The 15,661-nt window shown below is 32.9% G+C and overlaps 1 protein-coding gene across 11 annotated transcripts in view; it reads left to right on the top strand.

The window, feature by feature from the left end:
- cntn5 (contactin 5) overlaps window positions 1-15,661 on the top strand; it is a 444,462-nt gene that overhangs the window by 416,237 nt on the left and 12,564 nt on the right. For all 11 annotated transcript variants that reach the window (XM_073928913.1, XM_073928910.1, XM_073928911.1 and 8 more), the window contains 3 exon segments: window positions 8,124-8,358; window positions 12,276-12,385; window positions 14,264-14,450. In XM_073928913.1, the coding sequence (XP_073785014.1) occupies window positions 8,124-8,358; window positions 12,276-12,385; window positions 14,264-14,450 (532 nt within the window).

The raw sequence follows: 15,661 nt of genomic DNA, 5'->3' as shown, positions 1-15,661 counted from the left end.
AAACGAAGATGAGGAATGAAGTTTAGGCTGGATATTTATATTGAATTTAGAGTGATCCGATTGGCTAGTTAGTGATTAGTGATAAGGATCAGCTGTAGTCAATTCTATCACGTGCTCCTCTCGAAATTAGTTTGGGAAACTTCACTTAGGAGCTATGGTGAAAGAAAGTTTTCTGATTAAACTAATTTCATTTCAAATTAACCTAAAATATTGTGTGTAACTGTATAATAATAACTGTGTGCACTTTATATATACTATATATACAAATATGTTGTAAAACATGTAAGCAAAGTATATAAAATTGTTGATCTAATTTTATGAATTGTGAATTTATGAATTGTTGCATAAACAACAACCATCTTTAGTTGATGAAAAAATATATATTTATTTTCCTTAAAAAGTTACATACAGTACATATATCTACAACTATATGTGCAATTTAATTTAATTTAATTTATTCATTTTCTTTTCGGCTTAGTCCTTTTATTATTCTGGGGTCGCCACAGTGGAATGAACCGCCAACTTATCCAGCATATATTTTACGCAGCGGATGCCCTTCCAGCTGCAACCCATCTCTGGGAAATAATTTAATTTAATTTAATTTAATTTAATTTAATTTAATTTAATTTAATTTAATTTAATTTAATTTAATTTAATTTAATTCAATTTAATTTAATTTAATTTAATTTAATTTAATTTAATCTAATCTAATCTAATTTAATTTAATTTAATTTAAATAAGTTAGGTTAGAAATTAAATTAAGCAAAAAATAGGTAAAATTAGGAAAAATAATAAATAAAAAACAAAACAAAATAAAACAAATAAATAAATAAATATTAAAATTAAATAAATAAATGTAAAAAAATTAATTAAATTGAGTAATACATAAATACAATTATAATAACATATTTACATTTAATGTAATTAAAAAAAATTAATAAAATCAAAATTATAAAATAATACAATTAAAAATTAAATGAAACAAAAATAAAATAAAATAACCAAATGATAATGTAAAAATAATAAAACATACATAAATGAAATTGAATTATAAACAAAAATACAATAAATAAATAAATAAATAAAGTATCACACCTGTGAATAATACTTTAAAAGGTAACGTTTTGAAAGAAATGATCAATTTTGCCATTCCACTGCAGATTAACTGATATTTGACTTACCATTCGCAAAATGTCGTCCTCCACACAGTTTATTTACTCAAGGGCCTGAACCAAACTCTTTGAAAAGACATTGATATGGTTCACAGAAGACTGGCGAGCGCTAGTCGTGTGCTGGGTTTGGATGTGTTGGATTAGCACATCTTTAATTGATGTGTTCAGGCTCACCATCAAAGCGCTTGACATTCACAAGTGATCTGTTTCATTACAACTGAAAATCTCCAGAATTCTTCTGGGACTCTCTGACATTTTGATGTAATTCTGTGCCATTTAGTGTTGCTTCTTTCTTGGAAGCGACGTAACAAAAGGATGTCATTTAACTGGAAAAATATGGAGATGAAAATTATTTTTTGGATACATTTTAAAGCCTTTGTGTGTTTTTGAAGCTGTTTGGTAAAAGAAACGAAGAACAGAAGCTTTTTATGGCTGGTTATGTTGTAAAATATGTTTGGAGTTTTGAAATTTAATTTAATTTTGTTTTGTTTTGTTTCGTTTCATTTACTGACATAGCTTTTAGTTTTTGAAATTTTAGCCAAAAGACAAATAACGTACAGTACATTAAAAGTAAAAACAAGCTTCTACAAACAAGTTTCATGCAAAAAAAATCATATATTATATTACTCTATAATTATTTTATTTACATTTTTTTAGCTGTTATTGTTATTCATTCATTCATTCCTTTTCTTTTCAGCTTAGTCCCTTTATTAATCTGGGATCTCCACAGCGGAATGAACCGCCAACTTATCTAGCATATGTTTTACACAACGGATCCCCTTCCAGCTGCAACCCATCTATGGGAAACATCCGTAACCATACACTCATACCCAATTCACCTGTACCGCATGTCTTTGGACTGTGGCTAAAACTGGAGAACCTGGAGGAAACCTATGCGAACACGGGGATCACCACATCATGCTCAAGACGATCTGCTGTAGTTTAAACTGAACATCAGAATGAATGGCCAGACTGGTTCCAGCTGATAGAAAGGCAACAGTAACTCAAATAACCACTCTTTACAATTGAGGTATGCAGATAAGTATCTCTGAACAGGCAACACGTCGAACCTTGAGGTGGATGAGCTACAGCAGCAGAAGACTACATCGGGTGCCACTCCTGTCAGCTAAAAACTGAGGCTACAATTTGCACAGGTTCACCAAAATTGGACAATAGAAGATTAGAAAAACGTTCCCTTGTGTGATGAGTCTCGATGCCTGCGGTGACATCCGAATGGTAGGGTCAGAGTTCTGCATCAACACCATGAAGGCATGGATCCATCCTGCCTTGTATCAACGGTTCAGGCTGGTGATGGTGGTGTAATGGTGTGGGGGATATTTTCTTGGCATCCTTTGGGCCAATTAGTACTATCGAGCATCGTGTCAACGCCACAGCCTACCTGAGTATTGTTGCTGACCATGTCCATGCCTTTATAACCACAGTGTGCCCATCTTCCGAGGGCTACTTCCAGCAGGATAACACGCCATGTCAGTGCGAATCATCTCAGACTGGTTTCTTAAACATGACAAAGAGTTCACTGTGCTCAAATGGCCTCCACAGTCACCAGCTCTCAATCCAATAGAGCATTCTTTGGGACGTTTTTGCAGATTTATTGAAAAAAGAATAACTGACATATCACATGTTCCTAAGTATTCAGACGCTTTGCTGTGATGCTCATATATTTAAATCAGGTGCTGCCTATTTCTTCTGATTGTCCTAGAGATGATTCTACACCTTCATTTGAGTCCAGCTGTGTTTGTTATAGTATATTCCCATACCATATAGTACACTAAATAGTATGCAAGTCAAGTAGTATGTCCGAATTCACAGACATCGAAAAACAGTATGTGAGAAGTACTCAGATGACCAACTACTTCCTGCGAGATTCTAAAGTGTGCCTTTGATGGGTGCTACGTTATCCCATGATGCACCGCAAGAGAATTCATTAATGGAAGTGAAGCGACGCAACTGACATGTGAAGGTCATGTGATCAAGACAAAATAACGAATGTAGCATGTCTGAGTTCTATTCATACTACTCATATTCACACTGTATAGAAGATACTGTTCTAACAGTCGAGTAGTACATTTAAATTCAAATGCAGTACCTACAGAGTAGAAGGCGATTCGGACACAGCTTTGGATGAAACTGATTGGAATTGATTAGGAAAGCCACAAACCTATATAAGACCTTACAGCTCACAGTGCATGTCAGAGCAAATGAGAATCATGAGGTCAAAGGAATTGCATGAGAGCATCCAGACCCACTCTATAAGCTAAACCTAATAGAAAGGGTGTTATTTATGACACATGGGCAGAAAAAGTGTGTTTAAATAATTTATAAAATCATTCTTAAATTATTAATCAGTATATCATCTATAGATAAAGGCAGAAATGCCCATGAACATCTCTGGTGGTCCATTTTTACCCTTTTAAGTTTAAGTCAATATTAAATGCCATTGGCAGGCCATTTTACTCACATGATCTCACATTTCTGAGCAACAGAACCATCAAATGTAAATTCTCAACTCTTTTGCAGGTAAATTTGGCACTGTAACCAAATAGCTTCAAATGACTAGTGCCAAAGAAACTCTGCACTCATATACACATAATTTATTAAATAGATCACAGGAGAAAAAAAATCTAATGTTTTGACAGTGAGCCTTCATCAGTGGAATGATTCTTTAATTCTTTCTGTTTTTTTAATAAACGTAAAAATAAACTTGCACTTGTTGTTCGCTGTTTGTTCAAACTATGTATTTAAAATTTAAAGCAACACAATTCTTAAGTTATTTGGGGGACAACCTAATTGTTTTATGTTCAATCTACTTAAATTAGTAAAAACAAATAAGTTAACTTGATTCCTTCATGTTGCCTAAGCACAATTTGATTGTGTGTGAAAGCAGAATTTTTTATTTTTTTTTAAGTTTTCAGTGTATTGCGTTATTGGCATATACTGTATGTAAACTGGGACAATGGTTATTTTACTCAGACTTCTTTTGTTATCAAATGGTTGTGTATGTACTGTAAATACACTCACCGGCCAATTTATTAGGTGCACCTTACTACTACATGGTTGCACACCCTTTTGCCTTCAAAACTGCCTTAATCCTTCGTGGCATGTATTCAACAAGGTACTGGAAACATTCCTCTGAGATTTTGGTCCATATTAACATGATAGCATCACGCAGTTGCTGCAGATTTGTCAGCTGCACATCTATGATGGGAATCTCCCGTTCCTCCACATTCCAAAAGTGCTCTATTGGATTGAGATCTGGTGACTTTGAAGGCCATTTGAGTACAGTGAACTCATTGTCATGTTCTGAGATGATTCACGCTTAATGACATGGCACATTATTGTGCTGGAAGTAGCCATCAGAAGATGGGTACACTGCGGGTATAAGAGGATGGACATGGTCAGCAACAATACTCAGGTAGGCTGTGGCGTTGACATGATGCTCAATTGGTATTAATGGGCCAAAGTGTGCCAAGAAAATATCCCCCACACCATTACACCACCACCATCAGCAGCTTTAACTGTTGATACAAGACTGGATGGATCCATGCCTTCATACTGTTCAAAACAAATTCTACCATCCGAAATGTTGTAGCGGAAATCGAGACTCATCAGAGCAGGCAACATTTTTCCAATCTTCTATTGTCCCATTTTGCTGAGCCTGTTTGAATTGTAGCCTTAGTTGCCTGTTCTTAGCTGACAGGAATGGCAACCGGTGTAGTCTTCTGCTGCAGTAGCCCATCTGGCTCAAGGTTTTATGTGTTGTGCATTCAGAGATGTTATTTTGCATTCCTTGGTTGTAATGAGTTATTTGAGTTACTGTTGCCTTTCTGTCAGCTGAAACCAGTCTAGCCATTCTCCTCTGACCTCTGGCATCAACAAGGAATTGATGCCCACAGAACTGCCACTAACTGGATATTTTCTCTTTTTCTGACCATTCTTTGTAAACTCTAGAGATAGTTGTGCCTGAAAATCCCAGTAGATCAGCAGTTTCTGAAACACTCAGACCAACCCGTCTGCCACCAACAACCATACCACGTTCAAAGTTACTTAAATCCCCTCTTTTCTCCATTCTTGGTTTGAACTGCCGTTGATCGACTTGACCATGTCTACATGCCTAAATGCAGTTGCTTGCCATGTGATTGGCTGATTAGAAATCTGTGTTAACGAGCAGTTGGAAAGGTGTACCTAATAAAGTGGCCAGTAAGTGTATGTTTAATAATGAACTGAACTGATATTTGAAAGCTTAAATGTTGGTAATAATACTATATATCTAATAAATGCCATTGTTTTTTTTTCCAGCACTTTTTAAAAGATTCTGCATAAACATTCAGTCTCCACACTGCAGTTAATTGGGTATTTGATTGAATTTCAAATTGGAGTTTAGTGCAGTTTTGCTTATTCTTAACTAGCACCAGCAGAGGAAATGGAAATGATGCAAAACTTGTACAAAGATGCCAACATCTGAGCTGACCTGGAAATAGTAATTTTTTTTACACATTACAGGAGAAGGGTATTGTACTGGAGTCAAGTAATTGTCCAGACTGCATCTTCAGGGCTGATAATACCCAGGCAAAGGTCTTCATAAATTACCTGCTGCACAGCCGTTTACCCTCATTTCAGAGAGCTCAGCTGGCTGTGTATTATTATGATCCTTTTCCAATTTCAGATCCCCCTTCCCCCACACCTTTTTTATGGCATGACACTGCATGTGAATCGGGTTAAAAAAGGAAATACAGTCATCATCATACTTCCAAAGCTGATAATATGGATGAATGGAGCCTTGTTTCATTAAATATGTAGTCATTTTTACACCAAAAAAAAAAAAAAAATTATATATAGTCTGTTATGTATAAGTCTGTTTTACAATGTTTTGTTTATTCAGTTTTATATTTTTGTTTTTGAATATTGGTTTACAGATGAGATTTTTAATTGAGTCTTTAATTTTTTTTATTATTATTTTGTATTTTAATACAAATCTACAGACACAAACTACTAAAATGCTATAAAAGAAACCCTTAAAAGTTCATTTTGGATATTTAATTTCCAGTAGACCAAAAAATATCTGTCTTTTTTTAAAGCCAAAATGTCATATTCTTAAAACTGAGACAGGTGTTTGCTTGTTTTTTTCTTTTGTTTTGTTGTTGTTATTTTTTTCTGTAGTGTCTAAAACTAAGTGAAATATGCTTATTTTACAACTTTCCTAGAGGTTAAACAGTTGAGTTTTACTATTTTAACATCCATTCAACCAATCTCTGGGTCTGGCAGGAGCACTTTTACTTAGCTTAGCATAGCATAAATCATTGAATCGGATTACACCATTAGCACCTCTCTCAATATGACTGAAGAGTTTTGATAGTTTTCTTATTTAAAGCATATCTCTTTTGTAGTTATATTGTGTACTGAGACCAACAAAAAAATTAACAGTTGCTATTTTCTAGGCTGATATGGCTAAAACTATACTTTTTTAGGGCATGAGACTGCATGTGAAGAGAACTGTAGTTATCATCATACTTTCAAAGCTGAAAATATGCCAATCAAGCATTAGTTCATTAAATGTATGCAGCCATTTTTTTACACCAAAAAAAAAAACTGTTCGAAATTCAAATCTATTTCAAATTTTTGTTTGTTTTCTTTGTAGAGGGCATTTAGGGGATTTATATTTATCATTCCTAAAGTTAAACAGTTGAGTTTTGCTATTTTTAAATCCATTCAACCAATCTCTGGGTCTGATGGGAGCACTTTTAGCTTAGCTTAGCATCAATTATTGAATCGCATAAGACCATTTGCACCTCTATCAAAATGACCGAAGTTTTGATAACTTTCTTATTTAAAACTTGTCCCTTCTGTAGTTACAATGTGTACTGAGACCAACAAAAAAAAAGTTGCCATTTTCTAGGCCAATATGGCTAAGAACTATACTCTCATTCCAGCGTAGTAATCAACAGACATTGCTGCATACCGTGGCTGCAGCATGCACAATTATTTATTTGAATAGAAAATTCAGCTGTTTAACTCTAACACCCAGGAGCACCGCTAGGGGTGGGGGGAAGTTATAACGGTTCTAAGGGCCCATGCCATTTTGGGGCCCCCTGGAGTTACTATTAGGGGCCCCAAATCAAAATCATCCACCCCCTGACACCCGCTCTTCACTTTAGTCCACAACAAAGCCATTAACCAACCTCTGCTCTACCTCCATTCCACCAATTACCCTGCACCCCCCTACCAGCTAATCAGTTTCGTCCTTGATAACCAATAACCAATGATATGTCCTGTCAAAAACAGGGTAAATACAGTGCAAAGCTAAACGTGTGTGTGTGTGTGTGACTTATCATTGCAGAAAGGCTTGAATTAACTCCACAACAAGTGTATTAAACAAGAGTTGGGGAAGTTCTTACTGTAGTAAGAGAGATGTGCTTAATTCTTGTCTGTCACTGTGCTGTTTATCTACGTGAAGGCTACAGAGAACACATGCTCATGGGAACAGTTGGCAGGGAGAACCAGCTCATTTGCATTAAGGGTACAGGCAACAAAACAGCCACAATGTCCAAACAGCTCAAATTTCACAGATTTAAAAAGGTATAATAAATAATCTGATGGGGGTTTTGAGCTGAAACCTTACAGACAATCTGGAGACACAAAAGGCTTAAATCTTGAAAAAGGGATAAAATAGGTGCCCTTTAATAGATGTAAACTTATACATACATATATATATATATATATATATATATATATATATATATATATATATATATATATATATATATATATATATATATATATATATATATAAATCCAGGCCTCACTCACTATTCTTCGGTTTAGTTTCTGATTAATCACAGTGGAATGATCCACCAGTTATTCTGGCATATGTTTTATGTGGCAGATGCCCTTCCACAGTCCAGGCCAAACAGTTCTTTTTTTTTTTTTTTTCAGCCAGTCTCAGAGGAGTACCAAAACGGAGAAGGCTTTGGCTACATCGTGGCGTTTCGGGTCAACGGCACACGTGGATGGAAAGAGAAGATGGTGACGTCTGCAGATTCCACCACGTACAAATACAGAGATGAGACATTCCCCCCTCTGACCCCGTTTGAGGTGCGGGTTGGGGTTTATAACAACAAAGGCGATGGGCCCTTCAGTGAAGTGGTCACTGTGTTCTCTGCGGAGGGAGGTGAGGGTCACATAACACTGATGTTGACTGATGAGATTTATTGCTTATAGTTTATATTGATTTATAGTCTTATATAACTCCAATAACTCACAGCCCAAGTACAGATGGAGTATCTGGAACTCTGAAATATGGATAACCCAGGGCACTGGATGGATGTGCGGTGCAATAGTGTGCACATGTTTTGAGATGCAGTCGCTATAGTGAAATTAAAATATGAAATTCAACATGCACGATATAAGAAAATATTATATATTGTAGCCTCATGAAAATGAATTGTACCCATGCCATGGATTTACTACATTCTTTTAAAGGTAAGTGGTTGCTAACAATTTATATGGACTGAATTAAAACAACCAAATTAAGTCACTAAATTTCTTTAGTTTGTTTAAATTCAGTCCATATAAATTGTTTGCAACCACTTACCTTATTATATATATATATATATATATATATATATATATATATATATATATATATATATATATATATATATATATATATATATATATTGTGGCAGGTTAATGGCCGATGGCTAATAGCTCTCTCAGAAATTGCACATTTTTTTGAAAAATAGGCACTATTCTTATAAATAAACTGCACAGTTGCAATCTAAACAACTACATTCTCGAGTAGAACATTACGTTGTCTAACAGCAGTAATATTTGTCCGACTGTAGAGTCAGCCAATCAGATTCAAGAACTGGACAGAACTGTTGTATAGTAATATGTTAAAATTGTTGAAAAAAATATTCTCTCTTTTAAACAGTAGAAATATTTGAAAAAAAATTCAAATTTAAAATGTTGCTTTCAACTATATTTAAATTATAATGTAAAAATACTATGTAGATAAGTCATACTATAGAACAGATAAGAGAGTGTTAATGTGAGCAAGTCAGGAAATTACTTATTAAATAGTAAAGAACAGAAAGTATTCAGAGTTTATGTAGACTTCTTTAATTGTGCTTTTGCAAACTTTCTTAGGATTAACTCTTCAGAATTTCTAATTTTCTGCTGCACGTGACGCTAACTAAATGTTGACAAAAGTTTAATTTACTTAAGCTCAGTTGTGTGCTTTCTGAACAAATGGAAAACTTTTCTGACCTTTACACATTCACTGCCCACACACTGCCCAAATTATCCAGTGGAGCCGACAGTTCCAGTGTGTGATCACTGTGTCAGGCTGATTTCATGGGAAGTGTGCGACTGCTGCTAATATGGTGGATGCTGTGTGTCTCTGTCACCTCTCAGTATCACAGCTTTTTTTTTTCACCGTCACAGGGCTTTTTGATCAAATATTTTTTATTCATATGTGTTTTTTAAAATAAGTCTATTCTGACAAGTCAAAATACAGTAAAAAAAAGTAAGACAATTTAAACTGACAGCTTTCTTATTGAATGTAAATTAAAGTTTAATGTATTCATGTTTTTAAATTATAATATTAAAAATAATTTCTCCAGCCTTCATGAATGATGATCTGCTGATCTAAAAAAATATTATTATTATTATTAATAATAATAATAATAATAATAATAATAATAATAATAATAATAACAGTAATAATATGAGTAATAGTAATAATAATGATAATAAATAATAATGATAATAAATAATAATAATAATAATAATAATAATAATTTGTTATTATTATTTTTATTATTATTATTATTAATAATAATAATAATAATATTTTGCTATCTCTATTTGTCAAAGAATCCTTAAAAGTAAAAACACAAAAAGAGAGAAAAATAAGCAATAATAATTATTAAAAAGAGTAATTATTAAATACATTATTAAATAAGAGTCATTATCAATATTTTTTGTTTATAGCAGAACAGCAAATCAGCATATCATAATTATTTCTGAAGGACCATGTGACATTGAAGACTGGAGTAAATTCAAAATTTAGTAATAATTTGCATTCAATGGCATTTATTTTAATGTAAACAATATTTCACTGTTGTTGTCTTTTTTTCTAGCTGAAATTCAGCCTTAGTCAGGAGAAAAGACTTTCAAAAAACTGAAAAAAAAAATCCTGATATTAACTTTTGACTTTTAATTTACATCCTTTTCGACTCTCTCTGCTAAACAGTGATGTGAATAATGGCGTTACTAACAGAACTACATTTTTCATTAAGAATTAATCAAGCAAATTACTGTTTCCCCATTACAACACTATTAGTTACTGACAATACAATGCAATATTATATAATGGATATATAATTAGCAATTTAAGCATTTTTCATGTGACAGTCTGCTCTAATTTGTGTTGCGGGGATAGTGGGGCACATATCCAATGATGATAGTGTGGTGTTTGTAGGAGTGGGACAACCACACAACTGATGATGTTTGACTAAGAACACAGGTGATGCTTTTTTAAGGAGGAGATGAAGCCACTGTATTTAGGCAACTAAACTAGTTTGTAAAATGTAAAATGTAAAAAAAAATTGCAGGGTTCCATACAACTCAGTTATGTTGTCCCAAAACAAATCAATGAAGTTAAGATAACAAATTTGGAACAAAGTGGTTGAACATGAAACAATTAGGTTTTCTCCAAAAATCTTAAGAATTGTGTTGTTTCAGCTCATTTTAGATACATAATTTAAACAAACAGCATATATAGGTATTTTTATTTTTTCCTGGATTTTTTTATTTCGATTTTTTTGCATAATTCTGACGTCAATTCATATTACGTATAAAGTTTAAATTGTACTAACTTCATCACCAGTGCATAACTATAGTTTTTACAAGTCTTGTAATACAAGTGAAAGCACATGTATGACGGTTCATTTACCAGGGAACTAAATTTCAAAAACAAGTAATAATGGAATCACAATTAAATGCACAGTAATTGCACTCTACTTAGGAAAGTCAGAAAGCTCCTATGTTCAACTAAATGCATTTGTTTTCAGTTCAACGTGTAATTATTTAACATCTAATAAAAGTCTTCCATATCATGTGATCACTGTGGGTGCAAACTAAAGCTATAGTTAAAACATGAATAAGCATTAGAAGGTACTGTTTGTTGACAGAAATGCATACATGTGTGAAATGTACAGTATTTTTTTTTTTTTTTTTTTGTAATTGCTCAATGTGTTTCAACTGGAAAGATGTTAATATTATTTTTATATTTTACATAGCCTAAGTAATAAAATAATACTTTTAATACAATACCTAAACATTTATACTGATAATATTTACCATAAAGTAACAAATGTTATTTATGTCTCTCAAATTGGTCAAAAACAGTATTAATATATATTATATTTGGTCCCCTTTTATATTAAGTGGCCTTAACTACTAGATACCTACATTAAAAAAAAGATGCATTGTAACTACTTCATAATATATTGCTGAACACTTCTAGTGCTCTTGACGTGGAATACCGGTTAGGTTATATATAAATAAGGTTATATAAGGTAAATGAAAATGGTTTTGGGGGTATGGGCAGGTTTAAGGGTGAGTTAAAGTGTAAGATATGGTCAACGGTGTACTCTTATTATTAATTGCAATAATTATAGCTAATAATTACCTATGTAATTACCTTCAGATATTTATTAAGTACAATGTAAAAACATTCATTTACACAGTAAGTACTGTAATGTAACAAATTGTTTATTTCAGTGTAAATACATTGTAGTAAGACCACTGATATAAAATATATAATATAAATGGGGGACCAATGATTTGATTTAAGTAGTTTTTTCTTTTCTTTTTTTTTCAGTAATGCATAGTTACTTTGCCTGTTAGTTACTTTCATAATGATGCAGATCAGTTACTATGTGTGAGATGTAACTCGTAACTATAACTAAAAACATATTTCTAATTAACTTGCCATACACTACTGCTAACTCAAAATTAATATAGATTACATGCATTCAGTAGTTAATTTTATATTTTATGTGTTATTTTTAAATGCAGAGCCCAGAGAGCCACCTTCAGAAGTGCAGGCATTCGCAGTCTCTTCCTCGGAAATTAAAGTCTTGTGGAAGCCGCCCAGTCCTGGACTTGGAAGACCCCAAGGATATGAGGTTAGAGATGGAGAGATCAATAAAGAAAGAGTTTTGTCCCAAAACCTGATGAGCTGAAAGCATCCTAAAGCCTGTATTAACTGTATAGAGATTTATAATGAATTCTGCAATATTTGTATAGTTTTAAAGATTGGAATAGATGAACTACCTTTATTAATGTTGATTAATAACACATTCACATTCAGGCATGCATACACGCACATATACAGCTATGGAAATAAAAGAGGCCGCTTGGGAAATCTCAGTTTCTCTGGACTTATGCATTTCATTGTACAAAATGTTGGGTTCCGTACAATCCATTTGTGTTGGGACAAAGAAGAAATGAAGTTAACGTTTTAGTTTTTACAAATTTAAGCTGATTGAACCTAAAACAACGAAGTTGTCTCAAAAAAATATCTTAACATAATTGTGCTGTTTCAGCTCATTTTAAATTAGTAGTTTGAACAAGTAACAAAAATATTTTTAAATGTTGAATGAATTGTAGTATTTGCATTATTTAAATTACAATGATGTTTTAACATTACTTGCAGAATAAATTAATGTTTATTAGTTTATAAACATTACAAATGTTTATTAATTTACAAACAAAATAAATGTTATCAGCCAAAATGAAATATTACTTTTACAATTCAAACAAATAAACCCAGTATTTCACAATATTTACAATAAAAAATATACAAATAAATAATTGAATGAATGAATGAATGAATGATATATATATATATATATATATATATATATATATATATATATATATATATATATATATATATATATATATATATATATATATATATGAGCAATATCACAGGAGGGTAAAGAGGCTGTAGGAGTTCTGATATTGCAGAATATCGCACGGCTATCAGCCAGTCAGATTTGACAACCAGACAGAACTGTTGTAAAAATATATATTTATATATATATATATATATATATATATATATATATATATATATATATATATATATATATATATATATATATATATATATATATATATATATATACATACATACATATATATACATATACATATATATACATATATATATATTACTGTAAAAATGTTATATATTATTTTAATCCATACTTATTAATACATTTAAAATAATGAGCTATCATTAAAAAAAATATATATTATTTAAATATTTAAAAACCGACAATTTGTTAAAAGGTTTTGACAGATAATGACAGTATACAGATTAAAAATAAAAATAAAAAATGAAAGGCCTTCTTCTAAATATGCCTAAAATGAACTATTCGTTATTAATAATCTACTAATATATAACTATTAATAAGCGATTATTTTTAAAATGTAATTCTTGTGAGAAATGTGAGAAATCTATAATTAAAATAGATCATGTTTCTCAATATGATATAAATGTGCCCTCAATAAAAGTATCACATGGTTAGTTTAGCATTCTCATGATCACCAAATTCAAAAGTCACATCTTTATAGGACCAATATTTGTACAGAAATAGCTCTCAATATAAAATGTTACAAAATAGTCACTTATGTAGGCAACAGACAACAACACAGCTCACTTTAAAGCAGAGACACATTACAAGCCCATTTACACTTTACCTTTCCTCACCATTGTCTCCTCAATAGTCAACAGTTGTGCTTACTGAATGATGAAAAGGATTCTACATGGCGAAATTACAGTCGCGGTAGATTATCGTATTTCATCAACAGCAGATATTACATCCTCGTCCATTATTCTCTTCATGTAAATGCATGATGGTTTTTAAACCAAATGACATGATATTATATCAAATTGGCGACTCTCACTTTGTCATTTATTGAGCCAACTCAGTCTCATATTATTTATCTCTATAAAAATCTTGCATGAATGAAAACGCAGATTGTCTTGTCAGGTGAGCTTCTGGAAGGATGTTGAGCAGGAGGAGTTGGGGAAGAAGAAGAGGACGTTGGGGAATGAGACGAACATGTTGTTGTCAGGGCTGGATGGAAACACGCAATATCTGGTGTCTGTGAAAGGATTCAACAGCGCCGGTCAAGGGCCATCTAGCACAGCCGTCAAGATCAGCACAAAGAAAAATGGTGCGTTCTTTCCGACTGGAAATATGATTAATAAAACAAGGGTTAAATGATTATGCTGAATTCATCCCAAATGCACAGGTGACACTTTGTGGCAGTTTGATTGACAGGTGATCTGGCCAATCATAACGCCGATATTCTGTGCTGATTTTATTCTGATTCGATTCTATTCTGTGACATGCCACGTCATTCACACTAAGGGGAATTTCGTGTGATGGGAAAATCATTCCCTGAGTAAACAAAAGCTAGACATTTGTTCGTCTTCGTAACACAATTTAAAATATTTTAGATGAAATGCAAGAGCTCCCTCATCCTCCATAAGAAGCAGTGATTCTGAGATGTTTAATCCAACAAAAACATTGTCAAATTCCTCCATGTGACTTTAATGGTTCAACTGTAGTCATATAAAGTTCCAAGAACACTTTTGTGTTATATATTGCCATATATATGAGCAATATCACACTCGTAGCAGTGCGATATGGCTGTATATCAGCACTGATGGAAGGCGTGCGTTGGCTCGTGACCGCAGGTCGAGTGCTTTAGTGTCCCACCAGTGATGATGATACAGCCATATCGCACTGCTAAGAGAGAAATATTGCGTTTATACAACAGTTTGACGGCACAATCGTGTATACAAAAAAATAAACATGGAGAGTCTCAAAAATCCTTTTGTACAAGGAACTACTTTTTGCCACCATTCATTCACATCGCAAATGATCGTCAGATCAGCAGAAACCATTGCTTAAAAACACATACCTTTAAAGCTAGTATTTGAATGATTCTCTAGCGTAATGTCTAAAGTGATGATGAAACTAAGGTTATTTTGCTCAAATTTAAGATCATCAGTCTACAGAGATTTCCCAGTATTTCTCTGTTGCAATCGGGAGATCACTGTAATTAACCTCAAAAAAGCCAAAACAAAGCTACCAGAATAATCAGATTACTATGGTATAAATGGCCTAATGGTGGTGCAATGGGTAGCACAATCGCCTCACAGCTGGTTCAAGCCTAGGCTGGGCAGTTGGCATTTCTGTGTGGAGTTTGCATGCTTTCCCCGTGTTTGCAGGGGTTTCCTCCGGGTTCTCCAGTTTCCCACACAAGTCCAAAACATGCGGTAGAGGTGAATTGGATAAGCTAGATTGTTCATAATGTATGTGTGTGAATGAGTGTGTAAGAATGTTTCCCGGAAATGGGTTGCAGCTGGAAGGGCATCC

This window comes from Danio rerio, chromosome 18 (assembly GCF_049306965.1).
Source record: "Danio rerio strain Tuebingen ecotype United States chromosome 18, GRCz12tu, whole genome shotgun sequence".
Classification (NCBI taxonomy): Eukaryota; Metazoa; Chordata; class Actinopteri; order Cypriniformes; family Danionidae; genus Danio; species Danio rerio.
This window is presented reverse-complemented; position numbering and strand designations above follow the sequence as displayed.